The sequence below is a fragment of the Typopeltis vanoorti genome, chromosome 24 (assembly GCF_054136105.1).
Source record: "Typopeltis vanoorti isolate ZY-2024b chromosome 24, IOZ_Tvanoo_1.0, whole genome shotgun sequence".
NCBI lineage: Eukaryota > Metazoa > Arthropoda > Arachnida > Uropygi > Thelyphonidae > Typopeltis > Typopeltis vanoorti.
Genome location: NC_143572.1, coordinates 10344153 through 10367281, shown reverse-complemented (window position 1 = coordinate 10367281; position 23129 = coordinate 10344153). Strand labels below are relative to the sequence as shown.

Here is a 23129-nt window from a genome sequence, read left to right as displayed (position 1 = left end):
TAACAGTCCAAGATTCACTCTTTCCATATAACACTTTCCATCAGTCACCCACTTATCCAAGTAAATAGTTTATATTCCAATTCCATATTCTCCAGTTTATGAAACAGCCTTTCATGTAGTATCCTAAAAAATGCCATAGCAAATTCCAAGTTATAGTGTATCCATTCCCTTTATCCAACTCAGCCATAACATTATCAAAAAACATGCCCCCTTCTCTTAATAAATTCATGCTGTTCCTTACAACGTATAGCTTGTTAACCCATTTCTTTATGAGAGTTCTTACCAACCTCTCTAAATTCATTACAACAACTCAACAGAAACTGAGAGGTTGACTTTTTTTAAGATTTTTTTTAGGCCTCATACATGAGAGACTGGTTGGTCAACTTATAGTACATTAGTACTGTGTATGGGAAGAGATCTGGGAACTTGTTCACATTAGATTTGAAGGCTTGTGCATTGTATTTCTTGAGAAACATATGAGAGAGAAGACTGTTCCAGAGTACAGTAGCAGCAGGAATGGAGGAGGAAGAGAAACTTGTTCTATGAGTATGGAGTTGGATTGTGAAGTGGCAGTTGCATGTTTCCATGGATTTAGTAGCGTGGGGGAGAGGGATTATCAATGCTAGCTCTGATGAACATTTACAATGGAAATATTTATAGTAGATGCATGCAGTGCATACTGTTTGCCTGTGTGAGAGTGGTTGGACTGAGGTGGTAAGAGATGCATCATTAATCAATCTGATTGCTCTCTTCTGCATTGCATAGAGTATTTTTAGGAAGCTCTTGGGGGGGGGGGGGGAATGGCATCCCTGTATGAGCATTACTCTATGGATGGACGAATTTCTGATTTGTACAAGGTTAATAGCTGTTCAAAGATACACGAGTTTTTGCACTGCTTCTGTATAATGGGACTACCATATATACTTTCCATTCTTGTGAGATCTTTCCTGTGCTGAGGTGAGACTCAAATTATACAATCAGGTTCCACTTCTGCTAAGCATTCCTTTAGCAATATGTGCTGATGTCCAATCTGTCCCTATCACTGAATCCTTTTCCAGGTTATGCAGTAACACTTGAATCTCCTTCACATGCACCTCTATCTCTTCATCCAATGTAGTGGTAGCACTGTGTGCAATGTTACATACACTAGGCTGAGAGATCTTAGCAAAGTGAGCATTCGTAGGCATTCAATGACGTATGTAAATTCAGTTTTACACAACTTAGCCTGAAAGGACCATGAAAAACATTTGAGTTACAAAAAGTTTACTTACCACAAGTTACTTCCATGCCACCTAACAGTAGTCATCCACAAGGCAGTCTATATGGCACACGCTTTGCCTTCCTTGCTACTAAATACGGACATGCTGTGTATTTATATTCATACATTTTCATAATTTTAAGTGTTTATAAGTATTGGGATAGAGTACAATCATGACTGGAAAAAGGAATAGAAAGGAAAAAGTAAACCCATGTATAAATGTACCAAAATCTGAAGATAAAAGCAAAAATTATAAAGAAAAAAAAGAAATATATGGTATTTATCTGATAATTATCTTTTAATACATTCTAAAGCAGGGTACATTATGTATACTGCCACATATTTAGGCAGTTTCGAAGTTGATTTTTGTGTGGCAGCAGGCATTAAAAAAGTCTGCCCCTTACTATGTGTACTCTTGAATGTGATGCTCCCATAACACTATCTCTTACAGTATCAAAGGTATGGGGAAAGTGATTCTCACAAGAACGACAGTATCATTTTGGTAGTTCTGTAGATTTTCCTTTGTCTCACTGGAGTTAGACACTGTTCAAAACACTGGTTATGGATAATCCTGCCTTTGGATCGCCCAAGCACTGTAAAGTTTGTCAAAAAAGAGGAACAGAGTATATTGCATCAGTATAAAATTACCAGCTTATGGGGGGAGGGGTTTGAAAAGTTCTGAACATATATGTTCTTTATTGTGGTTGTATCAGTTGCTTTAATATCATTTTTGTTCTAGGTGTTTATCAGCACTTTCCAGTACTCCCATAGGATTTTGAGATTAGTAAGAGAAGGTTATTGATGTGCAGGAGAAATTAAAAAGTTCAAACAGATGCCAGAGTATCCTAGGGTTCCAATGGGATGGAGCCCTAGGATACTCTGGCATCTGTTTTAAAATCAGACTAGAAGAAAATGGCAACAGTTGCAAGGTAACAGAAGACCATAAAGTGGTAGGTTGATAAGCAGGTCTGTAGGTCAGATCCAATAAAAGGCCCTGGAGACACATTAAGCATGACCATTCATTTTTTCATATTTTTCTGTGGTTTGTATCCAAAGGTGGATAAATATTGGCTACGGGATCTTATGAATTGAAAGTGGCAGAATCCTTACTAATGGGTTTCCAGATGGTGAGAAAGTTGACTGTTGATGAACTTCATTATTTTCATGAGAAAACTAATCTGAGAGCAGGAGAATTATAGTTGACTTTTATCTTTATGTTTCTACAAAGCATAAATTAAATGATATATTTCACCCATACAGCCATTTGGGTGGTTAATATAAGCTTGCTTCCATGTAGGAAAGATGCCAGGCCAATATGAAAGATTATATGGGTGATACAGGATAGGTGTTAATTCTGGGGCACAAATACTGAACATCACTTGGGTAGAGACAGGGAGATACCACTGGGCCAGAAGCCAGTATCAAATCAACATTAATATTGATGTTAATCAGGATCCTTCTGATATTATTTTCTGAGAAAAGACCTAGGAGAAAAATGAACAGGATATCAGCCTAATCTTTTGGTTAATGTTTAATGACATTCCCTGCTTTCTTTGCTACCCTAATCCCAGATCTCTAGTGAGTGAATAAATAATTGTGCACTTATGTTATTTAGAATGATCATTTGTTTTGGTTTTGTTAGTCTCAGTACCACTAGTCATCAAATGGTATCTCTGTAAATGCTAATTCTACTTCTTTTCAGTTGATGCTTTTTATACTGATGATGATGTTTATGTTTGCTTGCTTTTTGTGTACATTTCAAGAAAATTTTGACAATTAATAAAAACATATATACATAATATTAAATAACAGTAAATTAAAAAAAAAAATTCTGTTTGGTAAAGAAAGCGTCTATATGAAACTCCCAATTACTGTTAAGGTGAGATAAAACACGATTATTACAACTTGCACTACCAGACAAATACACAAATACTGTAACAGTTGTTTAAACTAAAAACCTAACAAAGTTCAGATAATAAGTAAAGCTGCAATAACCACAACAAATGATTTTAATATGTTAAATCTGACTTGAATCTGATTTTTTGAAAATTAGGGAAAAAGACATTGATAAAAGAATTAGTGATTCAAAGATCAAATACAGCTGATTAATAGAAAAAAAAGTTTTCCCTATTAATAAATAAACACATTTTCTATAATAAATTTAGTTTAATCCTTTATCCAAGTGTAAGCAAACAAAGTTTGCGCCTGAAGTATCTACAAGACTGAGGCAACTCGTGGTAAAGATGGACCAAGTTCTCATCACTTGTCTTAGTATCTTCCATAATGCAAAGCACATCTCCTTGCAGACATGTATATAATGCAATGCATTAAGGGAAGAGCCACTACCCAGACCGGTTTCGACCTTTATTGAGGTCTTGTCAGTGGGAGCCAGACCCATAGGTGATACTAAGTAATGGAGAAGTTATATTTACCTATAAGAGTTGCCAAAAGGTGTGTCACCTTATTATTAAATTACTCTGGCTTTAGAGAAAGATGTTAGAAGTTTTTTCCTACTTGGTTAGACTATAATAAATTTAGTTTAATCCTTTATCCAAGTATAAGCAAACAAAGTTTGCACCTGAAGATACTTCAGTATCTTCCACCTTAGTATCATCACCTCTGGGTATGGCTCTCACTGACGAGATCAAAATAAAGGTCAAAACCGGTTTGGGTAGGCCCTTCCCTAAATGCATAGCATTATATACATGTCTGCAAGGAGATGTGCTTTGCATTATGGGAGATACTCAGACAAGTGATGAGAGCTTGGTCCATCTTTACCAAGAGTTGCCTAAGTCCTGAAGATACTTCAGGCACAAACTTTGTTTGTTTACACTTGGGTAAAGGATGAAACTAAATTTATTATAGTCTAACCAAGTGAAAAAAAAAAACTTCCAAAACACATTTTCTACCCCTCCCCTGCTATGAATACATCTCCCTTCCCTTCCATTTGATGTAGCAATGTATAGTACTTAATGTCTAAAACTCATTCTGTTTACTGTTGGTACAAAAATCTTACCAGAATTGCACACTGTTTAAATTGGTGTATAATTTGGTCATGATACATCCATGGGTCTACATTATGGGACTTCAAAGGCTTAGGGGATCCAACCAACCTGTTCTGTTGCTTTGATGATAAGAATCAGCATACTGAACTTCTCACTACAGCAAATATCACTACAAACCTACTCACTATAACAAATTACTGAAAGTTCCAATCACAGCCCTCCAAAGGTACAATGCTGTTTCTAAAAGAAATAATTGTAGCAAACCGTCCACTATAACAACGTCTCTGTGGTCACTGAGTTTGGTATAGTGAGAATTGACTGTACTAGCTCACAACATGAGTGAGTGAACAAACTCTAAATACAAGAAAAGGGTAGACAAGAAATAAATGAACAGCTACCCTGCTTGTAATTTTTCAAATTCTAGACAATATAACTAAACCAAACTTTTATTCTATTAATAATTTACAGCAACATATCAGTTAAATTTCTGAATAATAGTCTTATAGTCTTAATATTTGTGTAGATTTTCAATGTTTATGGGGGAAAAAAATGTTAAGTGCCTTTTTTTAAGATAACATTTTGAAAATGACAAAAGATATTTCCATACACTAAGCCCCCCCCCCCCCCCCCCGTTTATTCATTGTTCAATGAAAAAAAAAAAAGATACCTCTATATGCATCCCAAAACTACATAGTAACAAACAAGTAAAGGAAGTCAATCTCTATGTCTCTGGCATCAGATAACAGAGAGATGGAGTTTGACTTTCAATATTTATATAAAAAATAATTCCAGATATCTACTTATTTCATACACCAGCAAACTGAATATATTACTCTAAGCTTCAGTCATCTATTAACTGTGAGCCACAACAGAAATATCTTGGCTCCAACCCTACCGTGTCATTTATAAGTAAATGGTAATTTGATCCTAAATAGAACTCTGTAATGAATACATGCTAAAATTAGGCTAACAACTAAGATTATACTTCAGATTTCGACAGTTAAGCATTCTTGAGAGTTTCTGCGCGCGCGCGTGCACACACACACACACACACACACACACACACACACACACACACACACACACACACACACAACCTAGATGCTTGAGTCAGGCATCAAACGACTTCAATAGTAGCATCCATTTACAAGTAACTTAAAAATTCTGCATCAAAGACTTCTTTCAAATTCTGGTGCACAGTAGATAATAGTATCTCCTAGGTTAATGTCTAATAGAAAGACAGAGATCTGACTGCATGCATGATTGCTCAACTATCAAAACCGAAAACTACTGAAGCAGAGAGAGAGAGACTTTCCATTTTGGTATTTTATAAATAAGGGTAGAAAACCTTTAATGGTCACTTGGCAAGATCCAGATGACTATTTTATCCTCCATTATTTCTAAAAGATCCTGATCACCAGCAATTCCATTTGGTTATGCATTTGACTAGAGCCTCCATAGCTCAGTCAGTATAGATGACGCCCTTTAATTGGAAAGACTTGGATTTGATTCCCGTCCATGACACGAGGAACCTTTATATGGTCTCCTTTGACTAAAGGTGAGTTAGCAAGTCTCAAAAACCCTCTACTCAGAGGTAGAGGGTTTTTCTACCTGGAAACTCAGGTTTTTTCTCCCTCAGAACAGGCAACCCAGCCCATGAACACACACACACACACACACACACACACACACACACACACACACACACACACACACACACACACACACACACACACACACAGACCTACAGTCATAAAATACATACTTAATTCCTCAAAGGCTCAACCAGTCCTAAGGGATGGTGGAGGAAACTCCACATGAATAAATAAAATAAATTTGACTAGATGTTCTTTAATATATGCTTGAAAGTCATTTCTGCATCTCAAATGTTAAGAGGCCTTTTAAAAATCCACTTCCCTTAATATCAAGAAACATGTACTACATTGATTTATATTGTTCTTTAGCTAATTTAATCAGTGCTGATTTATGGGATAACATGCCAGATTGTTTATATAATCTCACTTTCATCTCCTGTAAAGATTGATTATAGAAAACATTCCTGACCTAGAGTAATTAAGAAAAGAAGAAATTTCCTTTCCAGAAGAAGGTACCACTAACATCTCTAACAATCAGCTTAAATAAAAGCTTTAATTTTTCCATTAAAATTGAATTTTTATGTGAGATAAGACATGATTATCTTCCAGTGTATACTGCAACCAATGTTCAAAGCTGCAGCTCTTTTCTCCTCATCTTATATGACAAATTCAGAAAGGAAATCTCTTTACAATTTAAGAAAGCACAAACACATCATTATCCCTAAGCAGATAAAGATAATGTGACAGTTATTATGGAGAACCAGATGTCAAAAACATCTTTTCTTCTTCAACTGATGTCTCCCCCCCTCCCTGAAGTGATGATGCTACTTGGCCAAATAATAAAGAAATTAACGATCTCCTTTGCAATATTCAAACCTGGTCTATTGAATTGAAACCCAAGTTACTTCACCAATTAACTCCTATATAGCTTACCAAAAATTCACAAGACTGGCATCCCTTTGTCCAAACATCTTGCAAATTTACTTAAGAACTAGATCAGACACTTGGATATCTTCATCAAGAACTCAGCACATTTTGTGCAGAAATCGTATAATATTTCCATCTCGTTAGATATCCTTGGGTATAGTCTCAGGATATGCAAATGTTCGTGACATTCCAGTTTGAAGATAAAGTTTCGAGTTTTACTGAGGACCACATCTCACTAATGTTGCAAGACTTTTTAAGCATTACCTTCTTATTTAACAAACCTATTTGTTCGGATGGAAGGAAGAGACATTCCTTAGGATGGAATCAATGCTTTTTAGCCTTGCCATGGGAAGTCTCTTATCCCGATTCTAGAGATCTATTTATGGAGAGATTTAAAAAAAAAAAAAAAGTTTTTCATTAGCCAATTCACAATCTGCTATCTAGTAGAAACATGTTGATGACATTTTTATTCTCTAAAAGCATGGCATTTCCATTTAAAATAACGTTTTAAATTTCACTCAACTCAGTCTGGACAAAAAATTTAATTCATCATTGAACTGGAGAATCAAGGCAGGTTACCATTTTTGATGTCCTGATTCAAAAACCTCTGAGAACGGATTCTCATTCCTCGTCACTTCATCATCAATTACAAAAAAACATTATTCACACTTATGTGCAGTCTTCAGCTTAAAATATGAGGATAGACAGTAATAAGGAACTCAAGTTTCTACTTTGTCAATTCATCAAAAAAGCTATTTTCTAATCCTCCTCCACAGCCAAATTTTGAATGTTCATTATAGAACCTCTATTTGAATCCTTGGTAATCACTTGTTAAAATTAATAACAGCCTTAAAATTCATAACATTAGATTGGCCATTGTGCAAACATCTGGGCTTCTACGGAATTCGTTGTTCTTGTGGTTTTCCTACATGGGTCAGCCCTGCAGAAGTTTTGAAATAAGAAATAACACTTTTAGCGACAAATGAATGAGACAAACCTCTCCACCATATCTTGAAAAAACCTCTCCTACTCATTGGATTAAAGAATCTAGCAGCACTGTCATTCATTTCTTCCCATGGCAACAAAAAACAGAGCTTATCCTAAATGTGTGGAAATCACTGATTAGGTTGCTTAACATCCTAACTGACTAACTTTTTAGCTGATCACCTCCAAACAAAGCAAGAAACAGATGTTATGTACCACACTTCAATGGCTCATCATGCTTCAACTGCTAATATTTAAACAATGGTTTCTCTGTTTTAATGATATACGTTTAACGATATTTTGTATTTCTCATCATCTTTATTCATGTTGAAAGAGCCATATTGTGGTGAAACCAGTTTTCACAGATGTCAAAGCATTCTTTTGTATGTTGTTCATTTGTTAATGAACAACATACAATAAAACCAAATTATTTTCATAACTACTAGTGGTCATAAACATATACTAGTTAATTACAGACATATTTACCAGTTGAGTTTAAGCCATTTTATCAAATCAAATAAATTCTGTACCACTGCAGATATTTACATTAATTTGCATTCTATGTCTCTATTTTGAGAAAGATCTTGTGTGTACTAAGAATGTGGAACCTTCCCTTATTTCTCATTTTATATTCTGACTATTAAAATCAATTAATGCTGAATCTTCTCTGTTAATCCTGTAATTATTTACAATGTTTTTGACAGGCCTATCTACAAGGAACAACTACCCTTATTCTAGCATCTGGCATTTGAAGACAGAGCTGATGTCCATCCAAGGAGTAACTAACTTCCCATTGTGCAACTATTGTAATAACTCGTTCAGTTTAAGGTTGCAATTTTGGTTTTTAAAAAAGCAAAATGAAGAGACACATCCTTCTTTAAGTTAAGAAGATTTAATCACTGACATTTGAGATGTGCAAAGGTCCTCTTTTTTTTTTTTTTTTTTTTTTAAACACATCATTTCTGTTGTCAAACTAAGGATAACAAAATGAATTCACAGGCATTCAGTATAATTTTCATCTTACCTTATCACTATAACTCAACATTTAAATAAGGCTTATATTTCTGTTAACAAATCTATTTTGCTAATATGTCTGATAAGTCGAATCATTTCAATAAAACCTTATCAACAATAGTGAAGTGTTTCCCATGCAGTGGTTCTTTCCAATGTAGGGAACAGAATAAAGTATGGAAGAATCCTGTTAGAACTGAAAGGAAGCGAGGAATGATGCCAGCCTGGTTGTCTGAGTGGTTAGCATATCTACTCTCCAACCAACAGGCAGCAGATTTGAACCCTGCTATGGGCATGGATGTTTGCGATTGTTTTTAGGTGGGAAATGAATTTCATCACCTTACTTACTGGAGACCTGAGGTGGCTTGAAAGAGTTCCATGTTTGGTCTCTACAGCAAGGTTTCTGGACTATGTAAAAAATAAGTAAAAAAATATAAATATAAAATCAATAAAAATGGAAAAAAAATTCTTAGCCCTACCTCAGTAAAAATAAACCTTTTGTGAGCTTGAGAAACACATAAATATAAAGAATGCGAGCATACAAAGTTTTTTATTCAGTCTGGGAATATCGCTACAGTAAACTAAATCACCTTCCTCTGAAAAGTAAGGAAGAAAATCTCTTTCTCTATATCTAAACAGTGAGAAAGAAGTGCCAGGGACTAACAAATTCTTTTCGTTTAGTCTCAAGCCCAGCAATTCTGCAGATTCCTTAGGAAGACCCAAATCTCTGACCAAGCTGTTTAAACGGTCTGTGAAAAAAGTTTAGGTGAAAACTTTTAGAAATATGATAACCTTAGTAGTCAATGACTAAAGTTCAACTAAAGAATCAACAAGAAAACACTTCAGCACATTATTCTAATGGTCACAGTGTGGCATGCAGAACTTGGAAAATGACCTCATATATAACTTGCCATAAAATAAAACTGCTCTTTACAGGTTACAGATTTCAGACTTAGAACCAATAACACAAATCACAACAGCAAAAAATAATATAAATAAGACTTCATATTCATAACCAAATACATAATTGCATAAACCTGTGCAAAACTAACATTAAAAGAAAAGATAAACCTGTTCCATTTATGCAGATAACACCAAGAAACATTAATAAGGAACAAGAAAGTAAATAAACATTCTCAAACCAACCAGTTACATGATAGTAACATACACAGGTACGCAGCTTCAAGTACTAACATACTACTTAAACATTAATTCTGTGATTCTGATGTCCAGAGATCTCACTTGCTCCATTAAATTACATCATGCTTTTCAAATTCTGATCTGGCCTCTAATTATTTAGCTCTGAAGCTTCACATTCCAAATATCCAAACAGTTGCTTTGGAGGACTTAATGTTTCACAACTCAAACCAGATTCCCCAAGCAAGAAAGGATATGAGGAATTTCCTGTTAGCAGTGACATAACACATATTGTAAACCTACCCACCAGAATACCAGATAACACTCACTATCCACTCAGCAGTTCAAACTCCAACCAGTTCTCATAAGTATACTGTAGATGCCAAGTTTCTTCTTGGCAACTCAGACCACAATTTTGAACAAATTTTCTTTACTAAAGAAAATCATTCATTCAGCAAGTCTTGTGGTTGGATAAAGTATATGGTTTAAAACAGTGTCGAATGTGGTTTATACTACTACTTCTCATCCTTTCTCTGGTCCGATAATAGTTTCCATCCTCATAAGCCAAGTATCCAGCCCTGATTATAGGCCTGCAATGGAAAAGTTATCCGAGAAGTAATAATTGATTCTTATAGATTTTTAGGTGCTGAGTTCAGAAAAAATAGTAAAAAAATTCCATCACCCACCAATTTTCTAATTTCATCGTTTTTATTAGTAGTATTTGGATTTAAATTCAGTGCATTGGTATTTATTTTCGTTCTCCTTTATTTACAGCTAATTAGTTGTATAAGTGCTTTTTTGAAGTGATTTTTTATGGTAAATAAAGAAATTTCCATGAAACTTCTCATTCTTAAGGATAGGAGGGAGGAATACAGATCAAAGTGCAGGTGGCTACTTTGAATCTGATTCACTAAGATAACAGATGACTTTCCTATTGTCGCAGACACATTTTCTTGTGTGATTCTTTAGTTGAACTTTAGTCGTTGACTACTAAGGTTATCGTATTTCTAAATGTTTTCAGCTAAACTTTTTTCACAGACCATTTAAATGGCTTGGTCAGAGATTTGGGTCTTCCTAAGGAATCTGCAGAACTGCTGCGCTCGAGACTAAACGAAAAGAATTTGTTAGCCCCTGGCACTTCTTTTTCATGGTTTAGATATAGAGAAAGAGATTTTCTTTCTTCCTTACGTTTCAGAGGAAGGTGATTTAGTTTACTGTAGCAATATTCCCAGACTGATAAGCAAATTCAATGTAAAATATGAAGTTATCGATTGGAGGTTGTTTATCGATTCCTCAAAAAGAAGCATCAAAGCTGTGCTTCTCCATAATTCCAATAAGTATGCTTCAGTAACAGTAGCACATCCGTGCATTTGAAAGAAAGATACGAAAATTTAGCCTTCATTCTCAGCAAACTTAAGTACAATGATCATGGATGGACAGTTTGCAGTGATCTTAAGGTCATACCTATGATTTTGGGACAACAAAGAGGCTACACTAAATACCTGTGCTTTTTGTGCGAGTGGGACAGCCGAGATCGAGAGCAACATTGGATCAAGAAGGAATAGCCAGAAAGAGTTACATTAGAACCCGGAGTAAAAATGTATTACGCAAAACTTTGGTTGCTCGGGAAAAAAATCCTTTTACCTCGCTTCACATAAAGCTGGGATTGATGAAGGGATTGATGAAGCAATTTGTTAAAGCTTTGTCGAAAGAAAGAGAGAGTGTTTTAAATACATCTGTGCAAAATTTCCAGGATTATCTACAGCAAAATTGGAAAAGGCATTTTTTTCCGGTCTGGACATCAGGAAACTTATGAAGGATAAACTGTTTGAAGAAAAAATGGCAACTGTTGAAAAAGAAGTGCAGCAATTTTAGGAAGAGGTGGCAACTAAATTTTTAGGAAATCACAAGGACCCCAACTATAAAATAATTGTGGAAGACATGCTACAGAAATTCAAGGATTTGGGATGCTCCATGAGCTTAAAAGTGCACTTTCTTAACTCTCATTTAGACTACTTTCCTGAGAATCTGGGAACTGTCAGCAAAGAGGAAGGAGAGCGATTCCACCAAGACATCAAGGCGATGAGAAGGTGTCAGGACAGGTGGAATGTCAACATGATGGCGGACTATTGCTGGATGTTGCACAGAGATGACCCGGGGAAAAGAATTTCACAGAAAAAGTTCAAAAAGAAGCTTTGAAGGAAAAAGAAAAAGACACCACAACGAAATATAAAGTATGTACTAAAGATTAATCTTTAATTACTTTAATTAAAAATTTTTTTCCCCAATACTTTCATTCCAAAAATGTTTACGGAAAATTTTAAATACTGTTATTTTACTTAATATAATGCGTTTTAAAGCTATTTTACTTTAATATTGAGATCCATTTTGTGAAGAATCCTTACATGATAGAGAAAAACGGAAGAGATATTTGAAATCAGCAGTCAATAATAAATCAGAAACAGTTAATAGTTTCCAGATAACTTTTCATGACTCAAATTTTGCAGACCTGTGTTATTCAAGTCAGCTGCAAGGACTCATTGTAGGAGGGTATCCCCATGAGACTGGTTGGACCAAAGGATATGGTTTACAACAGTGCCAAATGTGTTTTCTACTCCTTTCTCTGGTCTGACTATAGTTTCTATTCTTGTAATCCAAATATCTGGCTCTGATTGTTATTATTATTATTATTATCATTGTTATGACACCCATCAAGGATTCATTGTAGGAGGGCATGCCACTCTGCACAATCCACTGTCTCTACATCATCTTTCATCTACACACAGTGGCACTAACCACCATCAACATATAATATCATCTAGCACACTGATAGTATTTTTTTATGTCTGTAAATTATGTGAATTTTGTAGCCAGTTTGCCTGTATGCAGGATGAAAAGCAGAGGTTTATTGGAGAAAAAATGCTGTTGTTATCTCTATACAAGATTGCCTGTGCTGCTTTTAACTGAAAAAGCACATACAAATGTTCCTCTCATCAAGACTAGTATCTAACTCAGGTTTTTTCCAATTGAAGGGTATAATGTCCCATTGTTTTCTAATTGTGTTGCAGAAGCACAATAACAGATACAAATGGAACTGGACATCATCCAAGCCTAGGCTTAACAAGTGCAGAATGGGAGTTCAAGAAAAAAAAATTGATGATATCACAAAGCAGCTCAAGACTAAAATTCTAGTTTCATGCTGTAAAAATATGGGAAACTAAACATAAGAAACAAAATCCAAGTCTGATTTTGAAATGGGCAAATGCTGAAAACTTTGCCTATAACTCAAATAGAGCTGCTAATTGGCAAGGATATGCAATATACAGCCTCTTCCAGTCAAGTCAACTTCACCTTCTTGTGGTGTGGCCTATTTCCACAAAAGGGCCTCTGGGGGCTCAGTAAAATGACATTTGCAGTGAGCCTTCCTGCTGCAAAAGGATATCTTCCTAGTTGGAAGAAATGCCAACTAGACTACTAGGTGACAGATGATCTACATAGCATGAACCACCATTGATACTTATTCGGGGATCTGAATTGGCAAATGCTATGTTTGGCCTCCAGAGCAGGGGTTCCAGCCTCTATCTCCTCCTCTCTTCTCCATGCAGTATAAGTGATTCCCCTTCTAGGGCATGACTTACATATTTAGAGACCCAGACCCTCCTCCATTTTGAGGGCACAGCAGTTAAAAACGATGGGAATGGAGCTAGTCACCAGATAGTATCTGGTCTAGTATACAGGCCCAAACTGGTCAGTAACAAGTCAGGAGGCATCCTTGTCAACTGGCATAATCCTGCTGGCACACACTCTGGCAAGTCATGCCTAATGAGGAAGTCCGAGTAGTGACTGTCAAGGCCAAGGAATGGCACTGTCTGTATGGGTACCATGTTCACGATCCCCCCCCCTGCCCCCAATGCATATCCCCACTCTTTCCTTTCATCTAATAAGAAATCAAAAATGAAACACACAAACAATGATGGCAACACTGCGAACATAATAAATTTTTCTCAACAACCAGTTCATCCAAACAATTCAAACCAAACTTCCCAGGATCCATACCAAAAAAAAAAATCATTTCATATCCACTTCACAAATATCTGCAACATAACTTCCAACATAAATGATGTTCATCACCACTTACAGACATCCAAACCAGACCTCTTTCTCTTAATAGAAATCCAAATTACAGCCACCACAGTTCACCTTCAATGCCCAAATTATACTCTTAATGATTCATTTTGCCACAAAGGTGGCATTTGTGCCTTTGTATGTTCAAACAGTGCCTGCAAGAGAATGCCAAAATTTAGAATCCTCTACTTCTGATCTCCTCTGACTGAAGGTTTCCTTGCCTCACTTAATAACATTCATCTGTTGCATTTATCAGTTCCAAACTCTAAAAACCACAAGAACCTCTACTCCATGAAACTCAACCATCTACAATACAGCTATCCAAACAGCAAAAGTCATCGTCCCAGGTGACATGAATGTACACAACTCAACTGGCTTCGCTGCTCTATTACAGATCAAGCCAGACATGATGCTATAAGCAACAATCTAACACAAATCATGAAGCTACATACCTAACCAAATTCCAGATAATCTCCTCCAATCCCCTTGATCGTTTTTTTTTTTTTTAAAACTAGCTCTCCTTCCAGATCCACAGTAGAAGTTACCTCTTCTCTTGGAAACTCAGACCACAATCTAGTGCAAGTTTCCAGTCTCGCAGAAAGCCCATCCTCTGACCGCACCAAACCTCGGGTCCTCTGGTGCTACAAAGGTACAAAGTGGATGTTCTCCGGAACTACTATTCTTCTTTCCCATAGCATGATTATTGTTTCCGCTCTTCCAACTCAGACACCCGCACTGAGTGAGTCACAGAAATCATCCTCAGTGACATGAAGGCATTAATATCTCATTCCATCCAAAATTCCCATCCACTTTCTAGGCTCTGGCTCAGAAGATGTATGAGAGTAGTCGAAGAAAAAGACTCAGCTTATTGCAGGTGGCTTGTATCAAGAACCCAAGCTTCATATTTAGCCTATGTGGAAGCACGCAATAAATGAAAATCAACTACCAGAAAATCCAACTTTATAAAAGCCACGAAGAAAACTTGTCCCTTGTCCAAATGGTAGCCATGCCTTTGGTCCCTCTCAAAAGCCATTGGAAGCAACTTCTGCTCACCTACACTTCCACTTCTGGCAGATTGCACCACTGTTACAGCACCCAAAGAAAAAGCTCCAAGCATCACTCATTTCCCCTAACTCCTGCATCAACAATGAAGACAAATAACCTCCTTCCATACCAGCAACTGAGCACCATATGCTCTGTGTGGCCTTTTGGCATAAGAAGAATGTTAAACAAGCTGAACACTACAAAGTTGTCTGGTCCTGATGGTATCTCTCCTAATGTACTCAAGTGTTGTGCTTGAGAGCTAACAGCTGTCCTCAGCCAGTATCTATTCCATTTCATTGAAACTAACATATATCCAATCCATTCCAAAAAAGGGAGATAAAAGCCTACTGTCCTGTCCAGCTACTGACAAATTCCAATCACCTAAATCCTCTCCAAAATAATGGAGAAAGTTATCAATGGTCAACTTCTTCACTACCTAGAAGCTCATAAGTTAATAGACAACCACCAGTATGGATTTGGCCAAATCTAGATCCATGGCTGATATCTTAACCTACATCACTCACAACTGGACACATGCCATGGAAAGGTTTGGAGAAACGTACTGTAGCCTTTGACATTTCCAAGGCTTTCTATTGTGTTTGGCATCAAGCCCTGCTTTATAAACTGGCTTTCTTCAGTCTACCCGCCACCCTCTGGAACCAGACAGCCAGCTTTCTCTCTGGTTGTTCACTGCATGTCATGGTGGACAGCATCCTCTCTTCGAGTTTTACTACCAACCTCAGGGCTCTGTTCTCTCACTTATCCTCTTTCTCTTATACATAAATGACCTACTCTCAATCACTACAAATCCTATCCATAGTTTTGCTGACAGTGGCACTGTCCACTCATCCTACTCCTTTGACAAACCGTGTAGTTTCCAAACATCCCTTACATCAAGATCTGCAACCAGTGCCTTAAACACTAACCTCCATACCATCCTTCAGTGGAGCAAGGATAACCTAGTCACCTTCAATGCTGCCAAAAGTAGTCTTGCCTTTTCTCTTGCAAAAGGGATCTCAGCTCACCTTTCCTCATCACCAGACAGAATGAACTCTCTCTCCTTGGAATGACATTTACCTCCAAGCTCTCTTGACATAAATACATGACATCAATAGCTTCCTCAGCTTCTAAAAAAACTAGGCATTCTTTTCTGCTCAAGAAGCTATTAACCATATATAAATCTCAAATCTGCTCATCTTTAGAATATTATACACACACAATTGGGGTGGTGCACCTAAAACTTCCTTACAAACTCTTGATGCTGTCCAGAGGAGAGCAATTCAGCTCAGAGATGAGCTGAATTGCTCAGTTCAGCTCATAGATGATCCTTCCCTTACAGGCTAGCTTCAACCACTATCTCACAGATGCAATGTATCAGCTCTCTCTCTCTCTCTCTCTCTCTCTCTCTCTCTCTCGCTCTCTTCTATAGGTACTTCCATGGTCACTGCTCTAGTGAATTGATAAACTTCATTCCTTTACTTGGTGTTAGACCTGTTAAAACAAGAGTAGCTGCTGTCCAACATCCATTTACAGTGCAATTGCAAACTTATCAAACCTGCTTCTCCTCTTCCTCATTTATTCCATCTACCTCTGTCCTGTGGAACAATCTTCCTCATGATGTGTTTCCCAACAATTTCAACCTGAGCTCTTTAAGAAGAATGCCAATAGGTTTCTTCTTTTTCAACCCTCATCTGCACCTTAAGCACAGCACTCATGTGCTATAGGTTCTTGAACCTCTCATGTGCAGAATAAAAAGTAGTTAAGTCATCCAAAAAGATCTCCTCAAACTCCTGCACAGATGACCATGGCAAATTACCTCCACAATATTAAAATGGCTCATTCCATGCATTTAGTATTTCATTATTAGTCATTTATTAGTTATAGAAAAAAAAAATTGTGACAGAAGTTTATTATTATTACAAGAGACCTTCAGGAGCCAGAGACTCATTGAGGGAGACCACAAATCACTCACACCATATCATACCTTCCTTGAATTCATTCACACTATCTGCACCAAATGCAAGCTTCTAGTCACTCATTGCAATATGAGAGAAAAATCTACTTCTCACCCCTTTTTTGACAGCATTCATTCTCACCTTTCATGGATGTCTTCTTCCCACTATTTCATTAATGGTGGGAAGAGGACATCAATGTGACTGGTATCCTATATAACCATTCCAGATGTTTGCAGGTCTCTATCATGTCACCCCTTTCTTCTGTCTGCTAGCATCTGCAGTCTACAAATTCTCAATATCTACACATACTCAACGTTCAACAGTGTCGATATCATCTTTAACACACTACTTTGTGCTCTTACCACTGTATCTGCATCACATCAGAAACTGGGAGACCAGATCTACACACAATAGTCCAGATGAACAGATGAAGTCATATCAAAGCCTTGTGAAAGAAGTAAAATGACTCCCTGATTCTTATATGTCAGTGTTTCAGCACTGCAAGTATCCTCTGCATAGTATTCACAATTTTTGCTATATAACCCCTGAACTTCAACTTCTTATCTACTAAAATTTGAAGATTTCTAGCCTGATTAGTTTCTTCTAGTTACTAGTTCTAGATATCCAATATAATATGCAACTGGATATCTAATTTACAAAAGTGCATATTTTTACATTTACTAACATTGAACTAACAGCCATTTTCACATGTCCAAAATTTCAGTTTATTGAAATAATTTTGCACACACAGTGCATGTCAGTTGTATTCCTGACTACCTGCCTATCTTTGCATCACCAGCAAACAGTTGTATGCCATCTGTTAAATCCTTCCCAATATCATTAAAGTAAAGATGGAATAACTAGACCAAGGACTGATCTCCGAGATACACACCACCGGTCATCTTAAATCTTGTAAACTCACATCCTCCATACACCACTTTTTGATATGTCACTCAGTAATCCTCTTATCCAGACTAATAATTTATAATCCCATCCTATATCCAACTTATGCAACAGCCTTCTATACTGAATCCTGTCAAAAGTTTTACCAAAGGCAAAGGTATCATTGTGAATTCCTACTCCTGGTCTAACTCAACTGTGACATTATAGAATGTAATGTTACTCAAACATGACCCCTTAGCAAACCCATTTCTGTATGCAATCTCTTACCAACTTTTCCAAAATATTTGCCACCAAGTTTCTATTAGTAAAATACATTTAACAATATAATTTTTATTAATATATGATCAAAAAGAATAAGTATAAAACCAACAGTATAAAATATAATACATAAACAAAACAAAACAAAACAAAAAAAAAAATTAGTGTTTTAAATACATATAGTTTCTAACCTGTGCCTTGTCTCTCTGTTCCTTTGGCGCTCCTTTATACATATCTAAAAGCAACTTCAGTTCTCTTTGGGCTTCTTGAGCCTTCCTAACATAGTGAATGAACAGGGGAAAAAAAATCATAAATATTTTCTTCAGTTTTGACAAACTTGATTTTGTAACCACGTTTACTTTTTTGAATGATAAAAGCAATGAAATTAAGTTAATTTACACCAGTGAAAACAAACACGTGGCATGTGTATCAAAAGTTATACCGTTCAATCATTATTAATGCTGTTACAACAAAAAGATGTGAAATTCTTCACAAATAGAAACTGATCATCTCATTTTCAGAGATGAAAAATTTGTAATCACACTGAAAATATGCAATATTATTGGAGAAAATAAGTGCAAGAATTTGAAAACAAGAATAAAAACTTTAGAAACCCTTAGGTAAAATCTACAGAAAGAAATCACAAGTAACATAACTGTCAGAGTCAGCATACACCCTTAAAGAAATATTTCACAAATATTTCATACCGAAACTAACAGTACATCATCATGTAAAACTAACAAGCAACCTATTAACTAATAGCAGCAAGTGCTACATGCTAGAAAAATCATATCAAATATATAATAAAATCATTTCTGATATTTACACAGGATGAAAATCTACCAAAACTTTCAGGCAATCATTCCAATTTAAGTAAGGTCTGCATAACAGGCCTACAGAACTTTCTTTGAAAAGATCTACAAACGAAGAAGCCAAGCCTTTCTTCTGAATGATACTGTGTTTGATTTCAATGAATAAGGCCAGAGTTTTCAGGCTTAAGGTACTGAGTGTAGTACTGATGTTTGCTAATTTCTTGCCCCCCCCCCCCCCACACACACAGAATGATCTGCCTATTCAAAGCATGCTAGATTACATTTGCAAAGAATCTTATAAACAAAAGCTACAGAGAAAAAAGGTAAGTCTTTTGTAGCTAGTAAGAGATTAGAAATTTTGTATAGGAAAATATATGAGTATCAGATGAAACTAAGATTCTGCCTATAGGTTCAGAAATGCGAGAAATAAGACAGTGAAAGTAAGAATGTGATAAATGTAACAGAGACGCAGAAAAAAAAAATAGTAAAAAGAGATGTTAGTGCTCTAGGAACAAATGATGGATAAATACAATATGAGAAAGGATTGCTGGAAGATGTGAGAAAGGAGAGAGAGAGAGAGAGAGAGAGAGAGAGTGAAAACTGTTATTCTATTATTAAGATATGATAGCAATGAGCCAAGAAGAAGAGGTTATGATAACATACAATTAGATGCACAAGCTGTGTAGAAGAAATGGGTGTGAGCTTTTAGTTTGGAGCAAATTTGGTGGTATAAAAGATTTTTATACTACCAAATTTGCTTCACACCAAAAGGAGATAAGTATGCAAACACAATAATATAAATGTCAATGAGTATGGTTATGAACCTTGTGAAAGGATAGAAAGGGTGGAAACTCATGACAGCAATAATCCATCCGTCCATTTCTCATCTGTCTAAGAAGGCAGAGTTTCCTCTAGAGGTAAGCATCATATGTCTGTAAAAGTGTGTTCATGGGATTTACCTATTTTGAAGGATGAAAAAACCCTCTAGTATTCAGGAGGAGAAAAAAAAACCCTTCAACCTCTGAATAGGACAGGGTAACTCACCATTTGATTGAAAAGACTTCATCTCGTAGACAGGATTTGAACCTAGGTCTTTTCAAACAAAGAATTGTCTATACCAGCATTTCTCAAACTTTTCCTATGATGGAACACTTCACAAATTCTGAAATTTTAATGGAACACCTTGGTTAAAGTCGAGTATCATCGATCTTGTATTGAATGCAAAGCTAAGCACCCACTATTGCCGAAGCAGGCTGTATCACATTGCAAAAATGCGACAGCGCACACTACAGGTATGCCGGGCCACAGTGCATCGCATTGACCTTTATGCTTGTGACCACATATTTCCTAGAATAGATACCTCTGTACTTCACTCACGCTCGGAGGTGTCGACAACAGCGGGTGGCTGAGTCAAGGGCAGCACATACTGGCCTTAATAGCACAATCCACATGCAAAGTGAGGAGTGCCTGATTTTCAAATATGTTTGAACTTATCGCAGCATTTAAAACCATTCTAGGCTCATATCAATTTTGATAGTTTTTCATGGAAAACTTATTCACTTTCTGCAGAACATAGTTTCGGAAACCCTGGCCTATACCATCTGAGCTACAGATGCTCATAAGCAATAATAGTAATATTTGACAATGATTGAGTGTTTGGGTAATTCTAAGAATTATCAACTTGATGTAAACAACATGAAGTTATAGGTAAAGAAGACTTCTCCATTGCTTCTACCTTGGTATCACTACCTCCCACTGACGAGACCTCAATAAAGGTCGAAACTGGTCTGGGTAGTGGCCCTTCCCTTAATGCATAGCATTATACATGTCCGCAAGGAGATGTGCTTTGCATTATGGGAGATACTAAGACAAGTAGTGATAAGAGCTTGGTCCGCCTTTACCACAAGTTGCCTCAGCCCTGAAGATACTTCAGGTGCAAACTTTGTTTGCTTACACTTGGATAAAGGATTAAACTAAATTTATTATTGTTGTGGAGAATATAGTGGAAGCAGTAAACGATAGTGCACAAATTACAAATGAAAGTTTGAAGGAAGTGATTGAAAGTAATAAAGTGGATGATGAGATCCCAATGCAGAAAGAAATAGCAAGCTTACACAGACTCCTTCACAGGACAAAACAGAACTTGAGCGACTGGAAAAACGATTGCTGTGTATTAAAGAAGGATGGAAAGAGTGAATCAAAAAAGCATAAATACATGAGAAACTGGGAAAAAAGTATTGTATGGGGATTTGATGAAAGAGGTATACTTAATGAGAAAGTGACAAAAGCATGTTTTCCAAGTGAAGATAAAGGATGTTAGTGAAGTTTTAAGTTTGCAGAAGAAAGAAGTGAACGAGTTAATTGTTTTGGCAGGCACAAATAATTGAAAGGTGAGAAATATGCAATAAGAAAATATAAAAGAGTTTTTAGAAGAAGCAAAAATGAAGAATAAGAAAGTAAAGATTGTGATGCGAGTCTGTTGCCTCAGCATGATAGGACAGAATAAGAAGGGCCATGTTTGTTAATGATTCAATGAGAAGATTGTGCATGAGGATGGTGTGCAGTTTATAGATGTGTGAAGTGAATTTGATGAAGGACCAGTATATGCCTGATGGACTGCATTTACATGTTTTGGAGTTAGGTGTGCTTGGAGAAAGTGTTGTTCAGTGAGAGTCTGGAAGTGCAAAACCTGGGAAACTAGAGATATTAAATGGGGGGGGGGGGGTGTGGAAGAGTAATTGAGCAGTATTAGAAATAAAGGAGAAGAGCTTTTGACATTGGTCAGCTCAACTTGGCCAAAAATTATTAGTATCAGCGATACCTAGTTGTTCAGAGAATGATGTAGTTACAGGAATAGAATGTAATGGATATTGTATTGTCAGAGAAGACAGAAGAAATAGGGAAGGAGGAGGGGTATCATTAATGATAGCTGAAGAACTTCTACTGGAAAAAATAGAAGAAGGAACATTGTAGGATCTGATGGAAATGGACCTGGGTGTCCAGAATATGATGTGGGTGACATGTATCAGCAGATTAGCACAATGAATCAAGACCAAGCAATTATCATGGGAGACTTCAACTATGGTGATATAGATTGGAAGAGGAAAAGAGAATTTATAAAATTACTAAGGGATAATTACCCAAAACAGCATGTGATGATAGGGACCAAGGGTTTCTTGGTCTGGTAATTGCATCAGAAAATCTATCTAACTACTGTAGCAAGTCTACCTACGATTTGGAAAAGTGACCCTGCAAGTCTTCTTCTGGGAGGTTGCTCAACATCTGGAAATTTCAGTCAAGAAAGGGCTTATGTGGAACTACAAAACTGGCAATTATGACAAACTTAGTAGGTAACTTGAAGCAGTGCCATGGCATAAGAAACTACATGGAACGAATGTCATTAGTGCATGGGAAGTGGTCAAGAATTGTTTGAACAAGGCAGTATCAAACTTCATACCCAGGGTCAGGAGAATAAACTGGGTAGGGATTAAGTGGATGACTAGCAATATAAGAAAGATGGTTTCGGGACTGGAAAGTGTTGGTTGTGAGGATCGGCTGGGTAGACTGCGGAGTTTGGTGGATGGAGGAGGGGGGTGATGTGATTGAGATTTTGGACTGTTGAGGGGTGGTTGCAGTATTGATACTGGGGGGTTTTCGCTTGGTTGAATGGCGAGAAGGAGTGATGATGGGAGGCCATTCCATTATGAAAGGAAACTGTGCATGGGGGTGGTCGAAGTGTGTGCATTGCCTGATAGAGTGGTGAGTGCGAGAATGGTCAACGAGTTTAAGGAGTGGTGTGATGGACTTTGTGTTTCCTAGGAGGGACCTCCCATGATGAGTCTTGATAGACTTGTGTTTCCTAGGAAGGACCTCCCGCAATGAATCTTTTGACTCCTTGGAGGCTTAATAATAATAATAATAAAGCATGAGCTGCAAAAAAAAAAAAAAAGCACTGCAGAAGGAATATAAACAAGACGATCAGCATGCCCATGAGCAGCATAAAGCGTAATCAAGAAGGGTAACTAGATCAGATTGAGAGAAAATTAGATAAGCAGGCAAAAGTAAATCTAAAAGAGTATTTTTGCTATGTAGCAAGTAAGAGAAAGAAAGATTAT

At 36.7% G+C, this 23129-nt stretch overlaps 1 protein-coding gene across 8 annotated transcripts in view; it reads right to left on the bottom strand.

Moving 5' to 3' along the window:
- Positions 1–23129, bottom strand: part of Bre1 (E3 ubiquitin-protein ligase Bre1) — a 385362-nt gene that overhangs the window by 137338 nt on the left and 224895 nt on the right. For all 8 annotated transcript variants that reach the window (XM_090413492.1, XM_090413495.1, XM_090413499.1 and 5 more), the window contains one exon: positions 18394–18478. In XM_090413492.1, the coding sequence (XP_090269618.1) occupies positions 18394–18478 (85 nt within the window). The remainder of the gene's footprint in view (positions 1–18393; positions 18479–23129) is intronic.